The sequence below is a fragment of the Astatotilapia calliptera genome, chromosome 10 (assembly GCF_900246225.1).
Source record: "Astatotilapia calliptera chromosome 10, fAstCal1.2, whole genome shotgun sequence".
NCBI lineage: Eukaryota > Metazoa > Chordata > Actinopteri > Cichliformes > Cichlidae > Astatotilapia > Astatotilapia calliptera.
Window position 1 is genome coordinate 5,082,544 of NC_039311.1, and position 25,725 is coordinate 5,108,268.

The 25,725-nt window shown below is 39.1% G+C and overlaps 1 protein-coding gene across 5 annotated transcripts in view; it reads right to left on the reverse strand.

Annotated features, from left to right (window-relative positions):
• Positions 1-1,431: 1,431 nt before the first annotated feature.
• Positions 1,432-25,725, reverse strand: part of igsf9bb (immunoglobulin superfamily, member 9Bb) — a 142,827-nt gene continuing 118,533 nt past the window's right edge. For 2 of the 5 annotated variants that reach the window (XM_026183242.1, XM_026183243.1), the window contains exons 18-21: positions 22,338-22,397; positions 15,332-16,969; positions 4,308-4,435; positions 1,432-3,069 (exon numbers count right to left, since the gene is read on the reverse strand). In XM_026183242.1, the coding sequence (XP_026039027.1) occupies positions 2,855-3,069; positions 4,308-4,435; positions 15,332-16,969; positions 22,338-22,397 (2,041 nt within the window). In that variant the 3' untranslated portion in view covers positions 1,432-2,854. Of the gene's footprint in view, positions 3,070-4,307; positions 4,436-14,232; positions 14,279-15,331; positions 16,970-22,337; positions 22,398-25,725 lie in introns of those variants that run through there. The other 3 variants (XM_026183245.1, XM_026183244.1, XM_026183246.1) reach the window with 2 other exon arrangements.

Here is a 25,725-nt window from a genome sequence, read left to right on the forward strand (position 1 = left end):
CTGGAGCTTCTCTACTTTTTTCTTTTTTGTATAACGTCTGTCAAGTCAGGACTCTTCTGTTATATGTTTTCTTTTCTTTTAGCTTGTTTATTCATGTATTACAAACGCACTCAGAAGATTTAGTTACAGCAGCCGTTTTATTACATAGATCTAAATGAAAAAAAGAATCACATCTATTCCAGAATTGCTCCTGCATTACAGAAGGCCTATCTAAAATTGCTCTTTATGAAAGCATTTATTGTGGAAATATCTTATACAAGCAAGTAAATGTAGTCACTGAAAAAATGTCTGATTTTAGAAGACTGCTGGGATTAGCAGCTCAAAATCACAAGAAATAAAGAAATAAATAGATTAAGATGCACATCACCACTGTCATATTAATCAACCTCCATTGTTCTCATATTGCAACATGTCACCATGACACCTACAAGTGAATACACCTTCTATTGATAAAAATCCACACACGACAAAAGCTTGATTGGATTTTTTTGTTGTTGTTTTAACGTACACACCCCTCATCTGCGGATTCCATAATGTAACAAGGGTGGCTGTAGCTCAGGTGGCAGAGCAGGTCAGCCGCTAATCAGAAGGTCGGTGGTTCGATCCCAGGCTGCATCCTGGCTGCATGTCAAATATCCTTGGGCAAGATACTAACCCCATGTTTGCCTACTGGTGGTGGTCAGAGGGCCCGGTGGCGCCTGTGTCCGGCAGCCTTGCCTCTGTCAGTGCGCCCCAGGGCAGCTGTGGCTACAATGTAGCTTGCCATTGCCAGTGTGTGAATGACTGAATGTAGTGTAAAGCGCTTTGGGGTCCTATGGACTAGAAAAGCGCTATACAAATGCAGACCATTTAACAAGAAGCAGCATGTGTACTGTGTAATATAGCTGAGTTTCTGATGTTATGGCACTTTTGTTACTCATCCAATCATTAAAAAAATGAACCGTGTAGCTGCGTAGCATCCAGCAAATCCATCACATGTCAAACACACTTCTCAATCTGTGGAATCAATATTTGAACCTATCTGTGAAAATACAGCAAAAACATTCGGCTCACTGTGTGTGACCTTCAGTGCCACACAGCGTTTTCTTGGAGCATAGATAGAGTCTCAACAAATGACAAGCACATAAATAGAAACCGGACAAAAGAAGCAGATATAAAAAACACAAATAAAAAACAAACATTAAATAAAGTTTGACACAAATGAAACAGACAAAGATTAAGGCCAAATAAAGCCAGTGTTTTATGCCCTCCTAAATAAATATGAAGCAAAATTGTAAGTATACACACACACACACACACACACACACACACACACACACACACACACACGTGTATGTATATATATATATATATATATATATATATATATATATATATATATATATATATATATATATATATATATATATATATGTATCTGAAATGGCACAAAATCCCTAAAGTTGTTTCTTTCTGTTCACTGAATTGTTTTGGCATAAATTTCAGAAGTGGATTTGCAGCCCTCTATGCTAACTAAAGTAGAAGAAGTGAAATGTAAAGGAAGAGACAGGACGTGGACAAGATTTTGCTCCAGTGCAAACCGTTCTCAGATGTAAAAAGCTGGAATTAAAATTAAAATTAAAAATAATTGGAGCAACTGTATAACTTCATAAAAAACTAAATAGAAATCACAATATTTTTTGTTATTAAAAAGCCACATTTGAGGGTGCCAGATTTTTTGTAATATTATGTGGAATGAAGACGAGACCTGTTTGGTTCCCATCTGTCAGTGAAAAACTACACAGAGTGAAGATTAGGCCGAGTACAGTAAAGCTAAAGGTAATGTTTCTGTTTCCTTTTACCACAAGCCCTTTTCCTGCTCATTCAGCACAGAGCAGAAAAAAGCTGATGAGTAAAGATGTGAATCTTTCTTGAACAGATAAAACTATGTGTTCAGTGTTTGCACAGTTGGAAACAAATATAAAAACAGGTACATAAAAAAAGCAACAATAATGAAAAGATGAGTAAAAAGGCTAGTTTGTTGTCCTGGCTGATCCAGGTGGTTGTGTGGTCTCGTGTCCTGTGCTCTGAGGTATACTTGGTAGGAAGTGAGAACACCCATATTTGTGAGGCGAGTTTCTCGGCAGATAAGAGATGCTGCTGGCGGAGAGAGGTTCTTATAGAAGGTGCTGTAAACGGAGACCCGCAGGATGGGGAGAGAGGATTGGCTCAGCACAAGAAACAGGACCCGAGGCTGGAGGGAATGTTAAAATTAAGAATATGAAGACTGGAGTAGGAAAATAGTCGTTACGAAAATCAGCAAAATGGTTGGCTGTATTTATTCTAGTTAATGATTTTGCACTGGAGTAAAATTTTGGACAAATGTGTCAGTTATCACTTAAATCTTTAGAGCTCTAAACATTTTTTTAAATGGAATACTACTTGATGTAAGAACAGAAGATTGCTGTGCCTTTGGGTCTCCAAAGCAGGACGTCAAATAATCCAAAATTTGGGGGAGGAAATGCCTCAAAACCACAATTCCAATCAAAGATGGCATTAATCTGATTTTTTTTTAAACAAAAACATATGTGTGGCTTCTGATAATAATTCTCTTAATCTGCTTTTTTTTGAAGAAATTGAGACTTGTCAAGGTTAATTCATGAACACAGCAGAATGCTTACTAATGCAAACTAAACTGACCAAGGGGTGCAGCTGTGGAATAAACCAAATCTGAATGCTGAAATTTTGTGCCACTCCCCTTTGTAGGTAATAAACTGCGACAATTCTAGTGAAAGTATTCTTTTTTCTTTCAGCTGAGACGTAGCTAGTGCAGTGTCATTTTGGAAAGGGGAGCTGTATTGCACAGCTGTGACTTTCAGAGGAGGGTGGCATGGTCTAGGTCTGTGTTGTCCATGCTAGCCAAAATAGCTTTCTGGTCCTCCCGAATTGGACGACGGTAAAGCAGAGCAGAAAAGCGAATATATGGGTCATGGAGAATGGGCCGTTTCTTCTTTTTGCGGAGGTAGAGAGCTTCTTCGGGCTGGAGTACCTGAGAGGTGTAGGCCTGCTGGGTCTGAGAGGTGGAGACACCTGGAGGCAAAGAGACGAACAGCCAGGTCATAGCCACCAGAACTCAAGGTGGAAATGCTGTTCCGACACTTTCCCTGAAATGATGCTTTGCTTCTGGGCAGGAGTAGATCAACTCCATGAAGCACCCACAAGTCCAGTTTTTCTGTAATATAGTATGAATCTTGAGCCAGCAGGCAGTCAGTTAATTTTAATAACTGGAAACAGTGATTTTTACTTTTACAATGACGACAAAATCCACTATACCTGCATCTGTTATACCTCATTTAAACTAAACATTAAAAACTAAAATATATCTCCATATACAACCTGTAAGTTCATGCACAACGTATGCCAGGCCATAAGTGCTGCTAAGTCAGATCATATAACACGGTCAAAAGCCTGCCTTTTTTTATTACAGTGTAAGCATTTTATGCTATGCTGTTTGGACTTACACTATTCTAAGCTAAGGAGGCTCTAGCAATGAGAATGCTCCCTAAGATGACACTTTGAGCTTGTTGCATAAACGTCACCAACTCTCTGCTGTGCAGTAACTCCAAACCTCTGGCATTAACATCAGCACAAAAACTGCAGCAGTTTCTAGAAGCAAAGAGCTCTCATGTTTAATGTGTGGGTGTCCCAGTACTCTTTTCCATATAATGTAAATTATGATATGTCAGTTGGCTTTTTGGTGCATATATTTTCATCTTCAACATTCAACTCTATTACTGTGCTGTACTCTGTTTTTGTTAAAATATTTGAATTTTTAGGGAACTCGAGTGGTCAAGCAATAAGCTAGCATACTTCTCAACCACTTGAGTCCCACTTTTCATAAAAAGCAGATCTTGATTGCAACATCTGACGGAACAGGATGTAATTTGTTTTCAGTGATGCCTCACTGTTTGCTTTTGGGAGTGTTTGGACTCGGAAACACTCCCAACACCTCCATTTGTCAAAAGTCTACAAGTTTAGTTTAAGAAGAAAATTCATTTTTAAGGACCTTGTGTTGTCTGGGGTAATGTTTCATGATTTTTGGAGGGGGGGTGTTACACTTTCTCCTTTAAGGTGGTATTCTAACGCACTGCCCTGCACATTAAAATGATGCTGGAATGTGACAGGAAAGGCTCCTGACCAAATGCCAGCTGGTGATGAGCTTCAAAATGCCATGCTTGACAATCTTCTGAAAATGGCAGCAGGTCATTTCACTATAGAGACCTCAACAGTGGAGAAAATGAGAACAAATATTTAATGGTGGTTCACACCTGCTTTCTTTCTGGTCTTGGAGTTATTGTTGTTCATAGTCATCTTCTTGGCCTTTTTAATACGTTGGTATCTCAGTGCATCGATCCTCTCAGACCCTGAAAGGGCACTCTGCGCACCTCGACGTTTTCTGAATAAAGAAGAGAGAAAGAGGAAAAAAGGGGTAACTCCAGGCTAAACGTGGTCAGTGAACTGTATTTCTGCACTACGGAGCGCAACACAACCCACACAATCTCAGAACAGCACTGCTCGTGCTAAGCAAGAGGTGCAGCACATTGCCAAAGGATCAATGTGAGACACCTATTGAGGCTTACCCAAGCTTTGCAATAAGAAAACCATGTGATTATGACTACTATAACCTTATACATCATCTGGATTTACTATGAAATTTTTTCACTAAATAAAATCCAGATTTCATTAAGTATTATGCACCTTGAAATTTCTGGGGCATTGAAGATATTTTGCTCAAATTGATCCAAACAATTTTCATCCAAAGAAAAACAGAGTATTTCACAACTCCTGAAGCTATCTATTGATCCCATTGGCTAGATTAGGTCAGTGAGAAAAGTTCCACTTAAAAAGACTTGCACTGTTGGTTTCAGAGGAACTGTTTCCAAAATGAAGATTACTAAATGCTCTTTCCAATTCATAAGTCTGCAGATTTGAATGTTTACTCTAATTAGTAAGGCATTTCTCTCTGAAAATAACAGATACAAATGTTTCCTTGGCGTGAAGTACATTTTTCGCAGCTGTTCATCACTTCCCTCCCATTCACAGAGGCACATGTGACAAGGCAGCCCCCAGATTTCTGCCACAAGCACGCGCTTAATTCTCTCAAGGCACAGAAAACAATATGCTTTACAGAGAGGCCATCTTCCCACCGTGGCTGCAGAGAGAAACCGAATGCTGTTAGTAGAGGGGAAGAATCACAGCTGAGCAACAAAGCATCATCAATATGTGTTCATAGACATGGATACTGTCTACAATGGGCTTCACCATGCTGACAGGGGGAGAGATGGCGGGAGGGGAAAATGACTACTTGGGAACAGTCACATAATGAAAAATAAGCCAAAGAAAAGCGAAGCACCAGGACAACAAATGTAACAAGAATTTATCCATATAATTGTTTCTGTTTTGAAACGGAAGAGCAATATTTAGCGATAGCATGCATGGCAGTTTGCACATGGAACACGACTTTAAAGGGGAATACATTCAAAAGCACTTCATTGGGCAGGTAACTCAAAGATTAAGGGGAACCTCAACCCTCCCTGGTTGCCCCACTTTTATAAAACATTGGTTCTTTAGAAGAAAAAGAAGTGCAGAAGCTGCTTTGGCAGGGCACTTGTGTCACATGGCAGTGAGAACTGTTCTGCAGTCCACTTACAAGTGCAATTGTATACTTACAGGAGATGAATTGATTCATGCTCTCTACAGATGCTTTATGTAGAGGATTAGGGCCATGTGTCCACCAGGATTTTGTCCTAATTTATATAGAGATGCTCGTGGGAAGTGCTGGTCGTGGCTATCGTTACGCTATAGCTCTTAAAAACTTTCTAGGAATCTAGTGCAATTTTATTAAAAGCTAAAATACATTTTAAATTACTTTGAGCTCCGAAGTTTAAACGCGCAACAATTTCATCACTGCCAAGAACATGCAACAGCACTGTCTGCTTCATTTTTAAAGCAAAAACAAAAACAACCACAAGAAAACACAGTTGTCAACTATTCCTCCCAGTGGACACACAGCTTCAGGTGACATCACAACGCCAATCTTACAAAATATTTTATTGCCTTCAAAATATTTTCAATTGGGGTCGTACAGTATAAGCATCTGTTATTTAGAAATGGCAGAATGTGTCACGCTTGAGGAGAATGCTAAAAGCATGTTTACAAAGTGATCTGAGGACAGACAGTGTCTATGCGGAGGAAAGAAAAGGTCCACGCAGTCACTGTTTTTATCGAGTCGCTCAGTGCCAAAGAGACAAAACACCAAAATCAACCTGTATGGTTTTTTTAAAGTAACAATTATTTTTGCATGCCACTGGACAAAAGCTAACCCTCTAAATTCATACACAACTTTAGGCAGAAGAAGACCAGCCTGTAAAAATGGAATGATTCAACCAAGTATAACAGATATATTTAAACTGAAGATCAAATTTTAATACAAATGGCTAAACAAAATAGTCCGTCTTAGCTTATTTTGAACTAGCTCATTTTATATTAACTAGACTTAAACTTGGGCTGATGCAGTGGGATCATATTACTAGTAACAAGTATGTCTGTTATATTCTCAATTATACAAAACACTTCCTACCATGAATCTACTTCTGTTAAAGCTTTTAATAGTGTTTCACACCAGTTTGCATATTGGTGGGGTAAAAGTTCTGTGACATCATTTATGACCCCAGGTATGTATGTATGTACACACACACACACACACACACACACACACACACACACACACACACACACACACACACACACACACACACACACACACACACACACACACACACACACACACACATATATCTTTATGCCTGGGAGCTTGCAGGTTCCTGTGCAGTATCTTTGCTGTTCCTAGGACTGTACTCTTCTTGACAGAGACCTCAGGTGTTGTTTCTGGGATCTGCTGGAATCACCTGGCCAGTGTGGGGGTCACTGCCCCAGGTCCCTCAGTTACTACGGGGGCAACTGTTGCCTTCATCCTCCACACCCTCCTTCTTTAGCACTTTTCTCAGCCCTTGGTTTTTCTCAAACGTCCAGTCTTCTTTTTTGCTGTCAGTTGGTATAGCTACATCTATTACTGCTGCCTTCTTCCTCTGATTGTCCACCACTTCTCTGTCTGGTTGGTTGATCGTGAGCAGTTTTTCTGCATCTGAAAGTCCCACAGGATCTTCGCTCTGTCATTCTCAACCACCCAGGGGTGTGTGTCCCAATTTCGGGACTTCCATGCCGTACTCCGCACAGCTGTTCCTGTACACAGACACTTGGTTAGACCTCAGCCTCTATCGATCTTGTACTTAGAGCTTGTTCCTGTGTGGCCATGATTAGTTCCACTGCGCTGTCTTTCAGTCCAGCTTCATCTAGCTCAGTGGTTCTCAAACTTTTCACAATGACTACCACCTCATAAAATACATGGCTCTTAAAGCACCGCCCTTATGACCGACATTAAAGTACAGTAGCAGGCCTATTTAACACCATATACAGTTTACCAGAGACAATTTTATTTCTTATATGAATGTTATTTATTTTAACTGTCATAAACAGGATGTGACTAGTGACAATAATAACAACTGTACTGCAACCGTATAATGTATGAACCCTAAACTGCTCTGCGTTTATTAAGGCTGTTGTGGTTTTAACATGTTTTCATGCTTTGTATCTTGTTCTATTTAATGTGAACAAGCCCCTAAAAAGATCACTGTTGGCCTCTCTTGGTTTTTATTACCACTATTCATTTTAATGCTTAATTTTTAAAACCTTACGATGTAACTACAGCCCAGCCCATGCAGCAGTAAATTAATGACTAACCTCGTATTGTGGATGGATTATCTCAGTAGTTCTCCTGACTGAAGTTTGGTCCGTTTACAGCATCCTGCCATGCGATTGCATTTCTCCCTAACCATCAGGAACCCTCACGTTAACTTTTATCGAGTGGAAAAAAGTTAGCGTTCATCCTCCAGCTTCACTGTGTTTATGTTATGCTAACATAGCTGTGTCGCTAGCGATCACATAGTACATCATTATATACCAGCTAGTCCAACTTCAGTAACCCTACAAACGTCACTGCTGTTTAGTTTTCTGTCTTCATTTATGTCGGAAGTGATAGCAGAGCTGTACGTTTGAATTTTTTCAGAAATCCCTGAATCAGAACATGGTACATTATTTAATCTTAATCATGTCAGTCACGTCTTCTAGCTGCCTGTGGAACATACCATGCAGGAGTCTGTCCTTCCATTATGCTGCCCATCTTCCTCCTCTTAATTCTTCAGTTTATGCTGCCGGAGATATTCACTAAGCACATGACTGGCTGTGGCTATCTTCCTGATGTACTTATCAATGTTTGTTGCTTCATCCTGGATAGTGGTTTGGACAGTCACTAGTCCTCAGGCTCCTTCCTTTTGCTTAGCATATTGTCTCAGGGTGCTGGACTTGGGGTGAAACCCTTTATGCATCGTAAAGAACTTTCTTGTCTTGATGTCAGTGGGTTCTCTCTTCCTCTTTTGCCGGCTTATTATCCCAGCAGGATAAAACTGGTAAGGCTTACGTGTTGACTGCCAGGACTTGTTCTTCCCATTCAGCAGACTGCTCAGGACTTGCCTTACTCTCTGAAGGTATTTGGGGCTTTCCAAGTGGCCTCTTCATGGTTCCCATTCAGGATCCAAGGTACTTGTAGCTATCCTTGATGTCTGCAATGCCGCCTTCTGGTAGTTCATAACCCTCAGCTTTACTTTTTTGACTTTCTTCCCTCTCTGTGTTACCATCTAACTACATTTCTCTCCAGTCTGATGTTGTTCTTTTTTTTTAACCATGACAGACATACTTGGAGTAGCAAGATTTTCTGCAAAAACAATTGCAAAAGCTTTGACGGAGATAATTTGGCTAATGCCAAATTGATAAACTGGCTCAAATGAATGATTGTCAACATCAGAACATGAAGATTATCAAATTTCAGACTATTTTGATACACTATTGTGTACATGAATCCTTCCCATAGAGGTGGGCCCTTAAGGAGGTGATCAGGATATTTCTGCGATGCATCTGCAATGTGTGCCCAGAGCACAGGTTGTATTGCAAATTGTGTTTGAAAGACAAAGCAGTGTCACCTTGCACAGAACCTCACTGCTATTACTTTATTTTATATTATCTGTTATCTTTCCATAATTAGATAAGTAATTTCTTTCAGATATGTCAGCAATCCAAACATTTTCAAGTCGTTCTTTACAAAATATTTTCTACATTACACATCTACATACAAGATTGTTTTTAATTAATGAAGCACCTATCAATGGAATTGATCAAATATGAAAGAACGCCCCAAATGTGGCTCTACCGGACTGTAGATTGTTGTTGATCAAAGCATTATAGGCTGAGTTCAACATTTTGGTGTTAAAATGATACTACCATCTAGGTATAGATCAGTCCCTCAAACATAACATGTTAAATGTATTATTTTCTATTTTTATTGAAGCAAAGACAATTTGTTTTGCAGGGAAGTGTCAGAGGAGGATGCTAAATAAACTGTGCAGGTGTAATTTTTGTTTTTAACTCCTTTTGCAAAGAAACAATAAAAAATATACAGTAAGATAAAGAAACGAGCATACGTATAAAAAATGGAAATCACTTTTTAAAAAGTCCTGTTTCCAATATGTCAGGGTCATGTCCTTACTTCGTATATTTAGATGCTAAAATAGCTTTGTGACTTGAGGGTTAATTAGATTGCTTTAAACTGGACTTAATTTCACCTTTAATGTAGCCTGATTGTTTTAAGGCATCTTATCAAGTAGAATTCCCTTACTGCCTTGGTATTCAGATTTTCTTGTCACAGGGAATACTTTAAGTAACTAAATTATTCCTGTTAACTAAGTCTACACAGGAAGTGATTTGCTTTCCAGGCATCACTTTGAAGCTGACAGGTGGTTGCTAGTTGATAATCCGGACTCCAGCTGAATAGGCAACCTTCTTCAGCTAGTAAGTTGAGAAAAGATTATTTTGGGTCCTGACATTTCTTTTCTTTTTTTTCAGTCTTGTGGTGAGACAAACTTGGGAACTGGCCAAAAAGGCAGAGTACAGCTACACTCTGAGCAATACTGATACATAAGAAATTTGACAAAAACAACCAGCTCACAAGAGACAGCTGAACATAAACTATGGTTAATCCATCCATCCCAAAAGCCAAGCAGTTAGCAGTGTGCTCTGCTTTGTCTTCTTGACATAGTGAAAAATGAGTAACAATTTCGTACGCCAGCTGGCGGTAGCTGGTAGGCATACCAAAATGCACAAAAATAATTGGATCGGGCACCGTAAGGTGAGTAAAGCAAAATAAGCAGGTCTTGTTCTGGACATCTTGAAATGAATTCTGATATCGCCATTATTTGCTGATGAGTGCTAACTACATGAACTACTGGATCATGGATTCAGTATGGATTCAGATTTCTTCCTGCTGCTGCAGCTCTTGCTTTGTTTTGTTTTAAACGTGCTGATAAATGTATTATTCTTGCTCACTGTGATTTATATGAAGGTGAAAAAGCTCCTTTTTGTTTTATATGTTTTGTTTTTTTTTGGCATATGATCTTTGCAAGGCAGAATCTTTGCAAGGCAATCCTGCTGACGGTTCTACTACCCGGAGCAAGGAAACTATAACAATTCAGAAAATAACCAGGAATGTGAGGTATTTGGAAAATAATATAAACAAGCTTGGTTAACTGCTTAAGACTCAAACGAAGCACACTGAGAGTAGTCTGAAGCACTTAATGAAGTTACGTTTAGTCAAACCTTGCCAGATCCCCTTGCCTGCCTTCAGGTCTGTTGGCAGGACAGCAACATCTATCTGAGTAGTAAGAAGAAATGTGGAGGGACTGCATTAGTTAGGCCTGCACTTGTCATGTTGCAGGAGGGAGGTGTTTCTGTGATCTGAAAATTGAATTCTTAGCTGTGGGAATTCATCAATATTATGTGCCAATGGAATTTTACATTGTTGATACTATTTTAATCTAAATTGAATCAACACACTGTTTGGGTTCCTCTACCAGCTAATAAAAAAGTCATTCAAATGACTGTGGCTGTGGTGAATGGCTATGGATAATTCATGGATCCTGGCCAACCTCTGAACTACTTGCTGTACATGCAACTGAACAGTTTCGTAACACGTTTGTACTCATCTGCCACAAAGACCAGTATAGAAAAATTAGTTTTGTTTCAGCAAAAGCAATCACTGAATTTTTAAGTCTTTTGACAAGAATATGTACTAGTTGGAATCACTAAGTGATATGATAGGAGATTACATTGTCATACACAATAATGTGTGGTATCCCAATACAAAAGTCCACTTGGAATGACCACATGACATTGAATAACTACACACATGTGTGGAAGTTACTGATCTTTGTATGTCTGGATATCTTTCTTCTTCAGTATTGCAGACATTGTGATTTATTATAAACTAAATGTTGTGTTTTGAACATTCTAAGTGTTCAGTTTGAGTATACAGTGGTCCCTCGCTATAACGTGGTTCACTTTTTGCGGCCTCGCTGTTTCGTGGATTTGTTTTGTGTGTGTGTGTGCAATTTTGCATGCTTTTTTTTTTTTTTTTTTTTTTTACAGCGCATTGTGTTCCATGTCCTGATCAGTTGTAGACCAGTGTCAATCAATCTCCTCCGTGCCGTGTCTCCTGTCTCCTTGTGTAATGTGTTTAACTTGTCAAATTTACATAAATCTTCGATTGCTAGCAGTGTGACTCTGAAGTGCTGTACTGTATGTTTGTACGTTTTCTCCCCAACAAACACAACAATGTCGACGAAACGTTTTGCACCGTCAAAGGCACCTGCAGTAGCACGTAAAAGGCAGAGGACGATGCTAACCATTGCACAAAAAGTTGGACTTCTGGACATGCTAAAGAAAGGTAGAAGTTACCGTATTTTTTGGACCATAAAGCACACCGAATTATGGTAAATGGCCTGTATTTGTATAGCGCTTTACTAATCCCTAAGGACCCCAAAGCGCTTTACACAACCAGTCATCCACCCATTCACACACTGGTGATGGCAAGCTACATTGTAGCCACAGCCACCCTGGGGCACACTGACAGAGGCGAGGCTGCCGGACACTGGCGCCACCGGGCCCTCTGACCACCACCAGTAGGCAACGGGTGAAGTGTCTTGCCCAAGGACACAACGACCGAGACTGTCCAAGCTGGGGTCGAACCGGCAACCTTCCGATTACAAGGCGAACTCCCAACTCTTGAGCCACGATCGCCCGTTGAGGCGCATTAAACAAAACAAAACAGTCAGATAAGTCAAACAACTCATTCTTCTTGCTTCCTCTACTTCTGTACCATTGATTCATTGAATTCATGTTGAATTCTCTGGCAGCTGCTCTATTCCCATGTTCTGGACCTGAAAACAGGGTTTGATCTTTGGTTTCATTCTATAATACTGGAATTATTTTTCTACGAAGGTTTGAACTTTGAGGGTGTTTAAACAAGAGAGAAAAGTGTACAAAGTGTGTAGTGAGGGGTTTTACAGCCTTAAAACATCTATAATAACTTTAAAAAATAAAGTTGGCTACTTCGCAGATTTCACCTATCGCGGGTTATTTTTAGAACGTAACTCCTGCGATAAATAAGGGACCACTGTAGCCCAGTTCAATCTTTACCAAAAGCTACCCATAAATGTATTTCTAATAACAAAGCTTGATTCACTGGCTGGGACCACATCCTCATAAGTTTGACAGCATTTCTAGTAGATAATGGCAGATGATGTGATCATGAATTGGGGCTGTGGCTTGGGAAGGCCTCAGAGAGAACTGGCAGCAGCTCCCGGGCCAGGCAGATCCCCATGTACTAATGAGTAGTTAAATCATTGTAAAAGGGAGGGGGTGCGGGTGGGGCGCAAAAACGAGAACAAACAGCTTGTAGAGAACCGGAAGGGACATGTATGGACGTTTGGCCCCACTTCTGAAATCCAGATAAATTATCTTGAATAAGAGTTCAGCGGCATGAGGAAGAGCAGTCCCCACACAAGTGGACAAGTGGTTTAGTCTTTAGCGGTATATTTCAGTGATACAACAGAACAAGATTCCCACATTACAGAGAGGGAGAAGCTGTAATAGATGGAACAGATGTTCTGGAGAACTTTTTGAATAAAATTCTTCGCTTTGCTTGATTCTTGACTTTTTCTAGTATTATACTACTACTGGTGTAGAGGGTTTCTTGAGGTGCTGACGTATTGTTCAGGGGAAGACTGCATCATGTCAAAATAAATGGCTATAGGGCTATGAAAACATCAGAGTTGTTGCACACACAACAACCAATATGGTGACCATTAATGAGGGTTAAAGGCATACTCATAGATGCTGACCCATTACTTAGCCAAGCGAACTTAACCCCTTTAATGCACTTAGTTCAGTGTATTTTACTCATGTGACTTTTGCATACCATGCCCGAAAAACATGAGCTGCGAGCATACGACATGGTACTGTGTCCCGGGCTGCAAGACCTGTCTCAACTCAGGTACAAAAGGCCTAAAAACATTAACTATTACTACTGCTGGAGTGTGCTTTTCAAAAGTATGTGTGTGTGTGTGTGTGTGTGTGTGTGTGTGTGTGTGTGTGTGTGTGTGTGTGTGTGTGTGTGTGTGTGTGTGTGTGTGTGTGTGTGTGTAGGTGTGTGTGTAGGTGTGTGTGTCAAAAAAACAGAAAGGATAAGTGAAATGTACTTGGACCATCAAGCATTGTATAAGTGCCAGCTGATCTTTGCTGAAGTAATTTGGTTAAGGTTATATGTAGTGACGTAAATAAAAACTTTTAAATGTTTTCATGAGATATATACACTAAGGATATATCCATCTGTGATTTGGTATCCTTAACAGATTAACAGGGTTAACGTTTTTGTGATTGTGGTCAGTTAGCAAACAACTCAAGCATGAAAACATGTTGGTGAGACATTTCTGACCTGATCTATTATCTTACAGATGGCATATGCATATCAGTCAGAATGCATAATGTACTTAAGACTGCAGAACTTAAAATGCATAGCCACTTTGACATAAAGGGAAAAAAAGAAAGAACTGAAATCAGCTACATGTGTTGACTGAAGTAAGGAACAACTCAAAGACTCAAAGGCTTGTATTCCCCTTTAAAGGACGAGGTGATCAAAAAAGTCCCACCTGCTAACCCCCCCCTTTCAGACATGGATCCAACCCTTACCTATTGCGGTGTAGAGGACCTGGTCACAACAACGCTGCCCAGATAGCTGAGATCAATCAAAAACAAAGCAGGTAAGACTCCAGGAGCCATCAAGAACCACCACACTGCCCCTACTTGATAATGATGGAGACATTGCAGTACATGAGAAGCGGACAGGCCCTGTGACACACTTTGCCCAACAACCTTCCCTTGGTAGTCAGACCTGGATGACCTGAAGGCGTTTAAGGGAGTTGGGGAGGCGTGGGTTATAGAATCGGGGAGGAAAGTAGAGTAGGAAAAAAAATCTGAAAGATTGGACAGCAAGGGAGAATTGGTCATGCAATCAAGTTACTAAGGCTGAGGATGGGCCGCAGGGCCTGCCACGATGAACTCATCCCTCTGCATGATAAAGGCATCTTCAAAGGCTTGGAGCTGGACATAACAATGGGTGTTTTCTCTGGGGAACTGACTTGGTGGATATTATGAGAGTCCTCCTGTTAGGTGAAAGCAGGGTAACATAATACAGATGGAAAAACAGGGATCCCGTGGTGATGTCTGCATATTACCAGGCTTTCAGGGGCCTGCCCCCCCCCCCCCAAAAAAAGCATTTGACTGGCCATGGTTTTTAATTTTTTTTTAACCAGATGGATTGTAGCCCTTAAAGGTCTGAAATGCAATCTGTGAAGCAAATGCATTTTCTTGTCAATTCACCATTTACTTACTTACTTTTAGCATTTTCACATGAAAATTTACGATGTACATTTCCAGGTGAATATTTTGAAACAGTGCTTCAGAGATTCAGTGGGTGAGTAAGTTTATGCCTGACATGAAAAGCAGCACTGACCAAATTGAAGCTAAACTTAAAAAAAGGAAATCAAAAAAAAAAATCCGAACAAAATGGTTTCCTTCCACCTTACAACTTTCATTTTCATTAAGTCAAATGAAAAAAGCATAAGCTAAACTATAAAATTAATTTGCCACAGAGATGACTTTAGGAAATAATGATTAGTACATAGCACTTCAGAAACAAAAATATCAGAGCAACTTCACACACCAAAGCATTATGGGTTGGGGCAGATGACTCAAATGGTATCCCGCTCTGTAATCCTTATGGACCTACCCTGAAGCTGACAACTGGGGTGGAGAAGGCTCCGATGGAAGGATCTCCTCCTCAGTCCTCCTTTGAGATGGCATCTGCCCAAATATGTTGCTGCTTTCCATGGGGGGTGATGGAGACTGGGAAGCTGGGTAGCTGGTTGCAGAGGTGGCAAAGGCCATGTGGGAATGGTAGCTGGGGCTTGTTCTCCTGCTACCCTGGGCTTGAGCAGGTGAGGAGGAGGGAGAAGATCTTCTTGAGAAGCTGGCTGTGGAAGGAGGGAGGAGGGTAATCTCAGACATCTCTGAAGGTATAGTAGGTTGGACAATGCCGGGACGTGGCCTGGGACGAACTACTATCTCTGGGGAGCCCTCATGAGAGCTAAGGGGGCTTTGGGTGAGGGGTGAGAGGCGAGAGGGCTGAAGAACCACCTGATGCATGCCAGGATCCATCCTACGAGCATGTCTGGGACTGAAATGAGGAGTGGTTTCAAACCATCGTGTGTCCAAGCTACTGAATGTGCTAGGAACAATATGGGCCATTGGATCGGTGTAAGGCAAAACCGGCACACCCATTCCATGGCTTGTGTGTCTTAGCTGCCCTAAATGTGCCTCTTGCATAGCTAAATGCTTGGCTGGGGAGCCATGAGGCCTGGCCTTGCTGGGAGACTTGCTTGAGTGGCTCTTTGGGGCCTCCAGTGGCAGGACAGCTGGATAAGTGGGCATTGGAAGAGAGGAGGTCTGGATAGCACTAAGGGGAAGAACATGAGGTGGAGGGGGATAGGGAGAATCGTGGCGGAGATGCAAAGGTTGATGTGGTGGAAAAATGAACTGGGGTCCCTCCAAACTTGCAAAGGTAAAATCCAATCCCTGCCAAATCTCTGGAGAACGAATGGAAGAGGTGAGGGTCAGTGGAAGTGGAAAACCAGAGACAGCATATTGCGGAAAATCACTTTCTCCCATTTCTTCAGGAATCATAGCGTGGCCAAAAGGACCCTCAGCAAGGTATGGAGGGGAGGACATGACAGAGCTAAGTGGGCTGGTATCTGGCATGTAAAAAGGAGGTGGAGGATCATGATCTCCAGGAGGACCTAGATAGCCATAAAAAGCCCTGTGGTGGAGAGAGCCTCGGATCTGCCCAGTGGCCTGGAGCCGACTGCTCTCCATGATGGTCATACCTTCGAAGGGCCTGTGGAAATGAGAGCTGTAGGCTGGAGGTTGCAGGTAGGATTCCTGACTGGAGATAGGGGAGATCTGGTGAGGCCGCAAGGGGGGCATAACTGGTGGAAGAGCCCTAGCGTCATCATTCTCTTCATCTGACTGTCGGAATTCAGGATATAGGTCTGATTCTTCCACAAACGGGAAGCCCTCAATTCGCCGGGGTTTGACAGACATTTCTCTGTCTGTAGGATCTATAACAAAACGTCCATCTGGGCCTCGACTGATGAGTTCAATGGGTGTTGTTGCTTCAGCTTCATGCTTGGGGATGCTGTATTTCTTGCTTGTTATTGCTCTTTTGGTCTTTTTGTATAGAGATAATTCCTCCTTCTTCCCTGGACTTGGGGGTGGTTTTTTTCCACGCTGGTCATGACTATCTTCAGATGATTCTGATGGAGATGCCTTTGAACGAATGCTCTCTGGGCTCACCTTTCCTGAAGATGACCTGTGGAAAACAATACAGATGAAGTGATCATTTAAAATGGTACTTCTTTACAAAATAACAGTTTACTGATGGTGCTGGAGATGAATCCAACTACACCAGAACAAAACATGGATTAAAGAAAGAAAAACTAGACCCCATTTACAGGATTCCAAGTTCTAAGTCAAAGCAGTGATCATGAATCATTAGCAAACAGAAATTCAGCAAGATACATTTCCTGTTTATTTTTAGGCAGTTAAACTAGAACAACAAATACGCAAACTTTCAAACTCAGAGAAGGCACTCCTCCGACGAGACTAAAACTTTATCCCACAATTTTAAAGTAAGTCAAACCAAAATGTAACAGTTTCTTCCTTTGTCAGCGTTCCACTTCTCCATCAAGTTTCATATGAATTTGGTAAGTGAAAAAACATCTTGACAATACTGGACACATCGTGACTTTTTTTTCAAAAGTAAAGGTGAATGGAGTGTAGATGTAGAGGTTTGATGACATAAGACAAATGTTTGTTTCCAAAGCAGTAATTAAAGTGCACACAAGAAGGGGATATCAACTAAACTGTACAATACACAAAATCATTAAATTCATGCATAATTCTGACAACAACAAACTGGTTTATTGGTACCCACACGAACACTCAATATGTCTTCCCTGAAGGCATGTGCATAGACCAGTTTTAACCATTGCAGTAAAAGACTGTGTACCGGACCCAAGAACTACTAGTAGTTATCTGTAATTTGTTAGATTTATAACTGTTTATGTTATTGGTTTTAAAAGCGGTTTAACATTTAGTCTTATAATGGGATGCCTTAGTTGCAGAATGCTTATATCATATGCCATATTACTGCATTTTACCTTCTTTCATTCCCTCTATATCATCCCCCACTTTACACCTGATACTTTAGCTCTACTTCATCATTATCATTTCCTAAAGTTAAAGGCAAACCAGTACGTGTACGGTACAATTTTACTACCAATGAAAATTTCATTCATTCAAAAGTTGAATTCCATTGCAGTATGACGTCACATTTTCCCATTACAAAGCACTGTCAGGAGCACAAAAAAACCAAAGAAACATGATACCCCAAAACTAAATAAATAAATAATAAATAAATAATTTCACCTGATATTAGAAACAGAGAGCTGTTTGTAAAACCCAATGGTTATCGGTTAGTAATAAATTTTGAGCAACACTGTAGTAACAAGTATGAAGTGGCTGTACTGACCAACACTGTTAAAGCTCTAGTATGGTAGAGCTATGACTGATTTATGAGAAAGGAGAGATTTTGATTGATGACATATATAGAAAATTAAGAATATCAGAGCGTGGAGTGAATGATTAGCCACATTTGTCAAAACTAACTGAAAGGATAATTCAATCACCATACCCAGTGAAGGGTATCCCACTAGTTGGGATACATACTATTTTGTGCCAATTTTGCAAGTGTTTGAACAATTTTGGTATCTATCCTTCTATATGATATCTGAGAGGTCTTGACCAAATTCAAAATTTTTAAAAGATTACGAGTTACAGTATATAACTTGTGCTTGTATATAACAAGACACTTTGATGTTATCAAAGTCTTTCTAGCCAAATTCTTGTTAGAAATTAGTACTAGAGCGCTATAGGAAAAAGGAAATGAAACCACAATTTCTTTGAAACCACAATCCCTTTATTTAGTGATAAAAGTCATTTATAGCAGATCTGTTTGTTATAACCTAAATAAACAGTATAGTAGGCAATGTCACATGCAATACATGTTAAAGGTACCAGGTTTCAGTAGCTACCTTCACTGAAAAATACCATCTGCTATTTGAAGTCATGAGGACTTCTCATTAAATGTAACAACAATTTGTTTATCATTACAATAACACCTAATCAGAAATTTGTGTAGACAACAACATTGTATTTCTAAACTATGTGAAAGATGGTGTCTCTGATGAACCAGGATCTTTGTTAGGTATTATTTCTTGCAAGCAATATTTGTTGAAAAACTATATAAAATTTAGTAGAAGTTAGTTGTTGTTATGGTAACAAATATTGCTGATAACATTCATAAATCTGTTATCAGACCTACATAGGTGTAATGCTGCTGCAGTTCCTTATATGATTATGGCAGGTTTGTATACACTGTGGTTTGAATATAAGCTCCCTGCCTCTCTTGCAAGAGAGAAGATACTTATTAGGGACTAGAAAGAGACAGCATACTTATCCTATATTGGCTTCCTGCTAAATCCAGAATTGAATTTAAATCCTTCTCATTATATACAAGGTTTTGAATAATCAGGCGCATCTTAATGACCTTTTAGTATTGTTTCAACCCATTAGAGCACTTCATTCTCAGAGTACAGCCTTAGTTGTTGTTCCTAGCGTATTTGAAAGTAGAATATGAAGTAGAGCCTTAAGCTTTCAGGCCCTCTTCTGTGGAACCAACTCCCAGTTTGGATCTGGGAGACAGACATCCATTCTACTTTTAGCATTAAGTTTAAAACGTTCATTTTTGATAAAAAAAAAAAAAAATATATATATATATATATAGCAAGGGCTGGATCAGGTGACCCTGAATCCTCCCTTAGTTATTCTGCAATAGGTCTAGGTTGCTGAAGGCTTTTTTATTCACCTTTTTCACAAACTGTGAATAAGTTTTTTATACACCACTCTGTATGTAATCATTAGTTATTAATAATCTCTGGCTCTCTCCCATCTTTAACTCATCTTTCTCCCTTCACCCCAACCAGTCGTGGCTGCCTCTCCGAGCTTGTTTCTGCCGGAGGTTTCTTCCTGTTAAAAGATTTTCCTTCCTACTGTTGCCAAAGTGCTTGCTCAAAGAGCATCATATGATTGTTGGGGGTTTCTCTGTTTTCTTTGTATTATTGTCGGGTCTTTACTTTACAATATAAAGCATCTTGAGGCAACTGTTGTTTGATTTGGCACTATATATTGTAAATTAAACTGAACTGAATTAAATCGAATTGAACATATTAGTTACTGACATATTTATCCTTATAGTACAAACTGGTTTGTTTAGGCTTCTGGAAACTCAGCAGTTAGAAGTAATGGATGAATCTCCTAAATAGATCATTATCCACAGCTTCACAACTCCACAGCTTATGGATATGCAGGCGATGAGACCTGTCTTCATCAATACATTTTCACATTAGTTTAACAGAGCTTTAGAAATATAGCCCGTCCACAGTCACAAGGCAAAAAAAGTGAGTGAAATTACATGACCATTTGCAAATTGTAGAAAGCCATGAGCTGGTGTTAAGCAGAAGGTTACTTCTTAGAAGAGTCAATGGCAGGACAAGTTAAGGAAATCAAACGAGTTACTAAAAGACACAATCAAGAAGAAAACATGGGTGCCTGTGTCAAAGTTTCCAAAAGTCTGTGTCTGTCTATTTTAACATATAAAGTGGTTTGGATAGAGCCAGGGCTAATTTCTGTTTTACTTGCAGTGAGTTTGAAAACAAACATTTAAAATAGTTCATCCACATCTAGACTGAGATTTTCTGAAGGTTGCAAGAAGCTGTTGTTGCCCCAGGACAATGCTTAGTGCATCTTATTTTCCTGAAACACTTCAGCAGAGGTGTACCTCCTTATTACCAGCCACAGCACTTAATTTTTCAACAATGGTTTATTTTGTCATTAAAGAAGGCCTACAAGACTTGGACATACAATTCACATAACTGAGCAACATAGAGTCCCGATCAGAAGTTTAAGACCACTTGAAAAAAAGGTTCCAAGTGGAGCTTCAACATGCAACAAGGAGAAATGGGAGTGAGACAAAACAGTTTTTTGAGCAGGCAATTTATTGAAAACAACTCTTAAACTGAAACAGGCTGTTCTCCAGCAGATCAAAAGTTTAGGACCACATGCCTTTAAAAGGCCAAATCTGTGCAAAAATCTGGATTCATTGTCATTTTCTGTCAGGTAGTCACACTGTCATGACATTCTGATGGCAAAGGCAAAAAAACTGAATATGGTCGGGTTGTTAAACTGCATAAGCAGGGTCTCTCACAGCGCGCCATCGCTGCTGAGGTGGGACGCAGTAAGACAATCATTTGGAATTTCTTAAATGATCCTGAGTGTCAAGTGGAAGACACAAAAGAAATTCACCAACACTGACCAGGAGGATCCAGCTGGCTGTTCATCAAGACTCTGGACGATCCTCAACCCAAATTAAGGCAGTTACTGGTGCCGACTGCAGCCCCATAACCATCAGACTGCGTCTGAGACTGAAGGGGTTCAAAAACAAAAAAACGTCTTCAAAGGCTCCAAAGTTCTGTAGCGTTATACTTGAACACCACAGAACTGACTGCTTGGACTTCGCAAGAGAGCACCAAACACGAGACACTGAAAGGTGGAAGAAAGTTTTATTCTCTGATGAGAACAAATTTAACCTTGATGGTCCTGATGGTTTCCATTGTTACTGGCATGACAACCAGATGTCACCTGAGATGTTTTCTACGCGCCACAGTGGAGGGGGCACTACAATGGTCTGGGGTGCTTTTTCCTTCAGTGGAAGACAGTAGATACCCTTCGTGTGGCTGTCTTCACCACTTGGAGAAATGTTCCCACTCACTTGCATCAAGCATGCTGCAACACATTTTTGAAGTGATCAACAATAACGGTGGAGCTACTCATTATTGGCAAAATATGATTTTTTGCCATTTTTCAATTGGTCTTAAACTTTTGATCGAGACTGTATATGTCTTACATTTAAAACATCAGGAATATCAAGTTCCCAATATAAAGAATTTTAAAAGATCAGTTGCCTTGGACTAAATTTTTCACTGAATGAATCACCATTTTAATAATGAGTGGTCATTACATGTATGTATTGTACTTCTATAACAGGGTCTAAGCGCTGGCCTTCATTAAATAAGAAGATTGCAATTACTCTGCAAGTATACTCTGGCCAAGGAGTGAGCCTAACTTAGCAAGAAGACTGGAGGCAGAAGGAAAAGGTTAGCTGTTCTCTCCAAAAAACTACAAACTCCCTCAGTAACTGCAATAAATCTAAAAAAATAAAGGACAGTAATATGAGTACAGCAGTAATATAGAGCAATATAATGAAAGATAATAGTGATTCATTCACTGTGACACATGAAAAAGAGTCCCATTATCTACTTCTTCTATCCTGAATAATATATTCTCATTTTCCCCCAGAGATTCAAATGAAGCTCCTTTACCGCTCATGAACGAAAGACTACGACCAGTATTGTTGTTGCCTGATTGTAGTTGTCCAGAAGCATGCAGACGGGTCAAGAGTCTGAGGTGCTGAACCAACGTGAAGGAGGGTATATAGTGTGCAAGAACAAAGGGACAATGGTTTGCACACTCACTGAGGACCATAACACTGGGACCTGTACCTGCTTGCGTCCAGCCCCTCCCAGTAGGGCTCAATGCTGGGAATGAGGCTAAGTGGACTCCTGCAGAGGTGGGGAGATCAGACAGTAAGAAGTGAGGAGCATATGGAAGTAAACAGGAAGCCTGGCAATGAGAGAGAGGGAAACCAAAAAGGAACAGAAAAAAATGAAAGAAAAAGCTCGTTCCTGTTCAGCAGCTTAGGGATGAGAAGCATTAATGAGTTGGAGAATAACTCAACGTAAAATTTCACAGAAAAAGCGTAAAGATAAGAAAAACTATGCGAGAGCAAAAAGAGGGTTTCCTGCCATAGTTTCATTTCCTCACATTTCCCACTTCAGACACAAGAGGCTGAAAAAGCACAAAAGGACAAAGCAAAAAAACCCAAAAAACATTTCATTAAACGAGACCTTTCCACACTGCACCATCTTATTGCCTTGAAATGGTGAAATATTAGGCTATACATGTTATTGTATGGTAATTTGCAAGCATCCACATGTGTATAGCAAGCATGCATTCGACCATGGTCCTCTACAATACTTTTGGGATATTTTAATACAGTTGTATTACACTCAGGATGTTCACTTCAAATCTGGTGCAGATTTCTCCCATTTACAAGAGCAGGGAAAAATCAGACTTTATTAACTAGCATGACAGCTGTGTCAGCGGTTACTTAAGTAATCTGAAAAATTCCTTGACAAACATTCCAGCCAGTGAATCAAACATACTCCCAAAACATCATAGAAATGCCTTTCACTTTTTAATGAAAGAAAATGTATGCCAAACAAAAAACGTATAGTATTTAGATTTTAGAAACTCCCCTACAGACCTCCTCATGGTGTTAAAGGGAAAATCTATGATCCTAGTATATAAATGTATTTGGGGAAATAAGCTTAGAAAAACTGCAATTAAAGTCTGGCTTTTTCACCTGATGTTCAACTTGATCAATGTATTACTCCTAACCTCTCCCTCCCAAAGAGAAAGGAAGTCTCTGTTTTATGTAAGCAGATTTTTAAATTCTGTACATGGGAGGTTTACTGACGTTTTTCTACAGTTTCTTTGTTGCACTCTAAAAAGTAATTCATCAGACCCGTTACCACCACTTAAATGCATGGCTGCAAGAGAAAAATTCTCTAATTTATTGATTAAGATAAATCTTCTAAATTGAAAACTTTATTTTGTTGGGGTGTGTTGACTTAATAATTTTGGTAATTATATCAACTTAACTTTGTATGTAATTTGAAATTAAAAGGGTTTAAAACAAAATTCAATTTGTAGTTTCTTAATGAAATTGGATAGATAACTTCATTTTTCTTCACTGTAACCTCTGATTTCAAGGTCCATCTCCTACCCAGTTAACATGCCCTACCAAATTCACATATTAAGACTGTGTTGCACGGAGGACTTGTATGCTGATGTTAAAGAGATTTTAATGTAAGTAACATTTTATTTACAAATAACAGTTCTACTAAAGCAATGCATTTGTGCTAGTAAGTGTTATGACCCGTAGTGGATTTGTTTCTGATGTTATGCTCATACAGCTGAGGAAATAGTTTATCATTATTATTATTATTATTATTATTATTATTATTATTATTATTATTAACGGTGAATACTTCTGTGAGAAGGATAGCTGTAGAGTTTCTGTTTGCCTCATTTATTTTATTTTTTGTATGCTATACATGATGTTACATTTTAAATTGTTTTGGTTACTACTGCAATACAGCAATACAGTAAGTACTGTTCTTGGTCTTAAGAGCTGCATCTATCCTTATTACTTTTTTTAAACACATCAAGTTTTATGAAATATTGTTAATATGATTCTGGTTGTATCACCCTGGCACAGACTATGTGAATCTCTTTGTCATTAAGTCTTTACATAGGCATTTTGTGTATACATAAACATCATTTAATATTTTTTAAAAATATATATGAAATTGATTTTTGTGGATTATCAGTTTTAAGCAAACTTAAATTTAATGCTTTATAAATAACAGGTTCCTTTTAAAGAAAATATTTGTAAAGCCTGACAATTGTTTGTAATAATCCTCAAATTGTCTTATAGCATTTTTCTGTATGTGTGGTGTACAGATTTTAAAAAAGAGTTCAAGAGAGTAACCACTGTAAGTCTTGAATCTAATCTTTTGGCTAAACTTGACCATTGTACCCCAAAACTAATGGATGGGGTTTGATGAAGGGGAGGAGCTAAAGGACTGAGAATCTTGCTTCTTGAGGTATGATAATTATTTAGGCTTTGGCTAACTTCAGAATGCAGTTTGTTTGCAGCCACCTATATAATGTATTAATCATTTTGATACTTTATCCACTTTTTCTTAAATTGCACAATACTCTCAAAGTACGCAGAGAGGTACCCATCGACTCAACCCGGGAGAGAAGGAAGAGGACCTTTTCATGCAGTTTGGTGTAAATAATTCAGCATCTTGAATAAAAATGAAATGGATTTACAAATGTCACACCCATATCAGTGGCCCAACATAAAGGGAATGCACATATTGCCTATTTTTTACAGCATAAACTAGAACATTATAATTAGACCAACACAGTGAACCGCTCGTAAAGCAAGTAAAATATGTTGTTAGAAATCTTTTTAGGTCAAGCAGCCAAATTGGTCATAGAACATGTTGTCTATGTCGTGTGATTATGTTTTGTGTTATGATACCATAATTTTGGCTCATTCTTATTAATGTATCCTAATTTTCATTCATGTCTGTATAAAAATAAATAAACAATAAGTCCACTGATGATCTAGATTCAGTAAGATTCAGTTAGGGTGAAAGTATAATCTGATTTATTTTCAGTGTTTAAATATAAAGCGTTGAAAGTTACAAATAAAATCCTTAAATGTTGAATTCATTTATTTCTTGAAAGCAGTTAAAATTACAAAAACAAGAAAAAGCTAAAATAATAATGATGAAGAAGAAAATCAACAACCTAATGACACCATACAATACTTTCAAATAATGTGAAAAAAGTTGTTGGTGTAACATCATTTTATGATTACACAGCTTAAAAAATAGATTTTAAGCTACCAATTATTAAGTAAGGGGTAGTTAAAATTACTTCTGATTATAGAGGAAAAGTTCATTCTCTTAACGTAATATAGTTTGTGGGTTCAACATAATTTCAACATAAGTTTTCATAACTCAGAAATATCCATGGAAGCTGTTGCGTCATTTTTTGTTGAGCTTAAACATTTGTTTTTAGAGTGTAATCAGATTTCATACTCTTTAATATTCTCACATGAAACTATAAAAGCTAACAGTGATTGTCTGTAAATATCCTCCCCCACCCTGTCTGAGGCCTTGGACTAAACTGAATTTTTAAAGTGTAGCACAGACAACATGGATGGGCTGTGTCACAGAGCAAGCCATG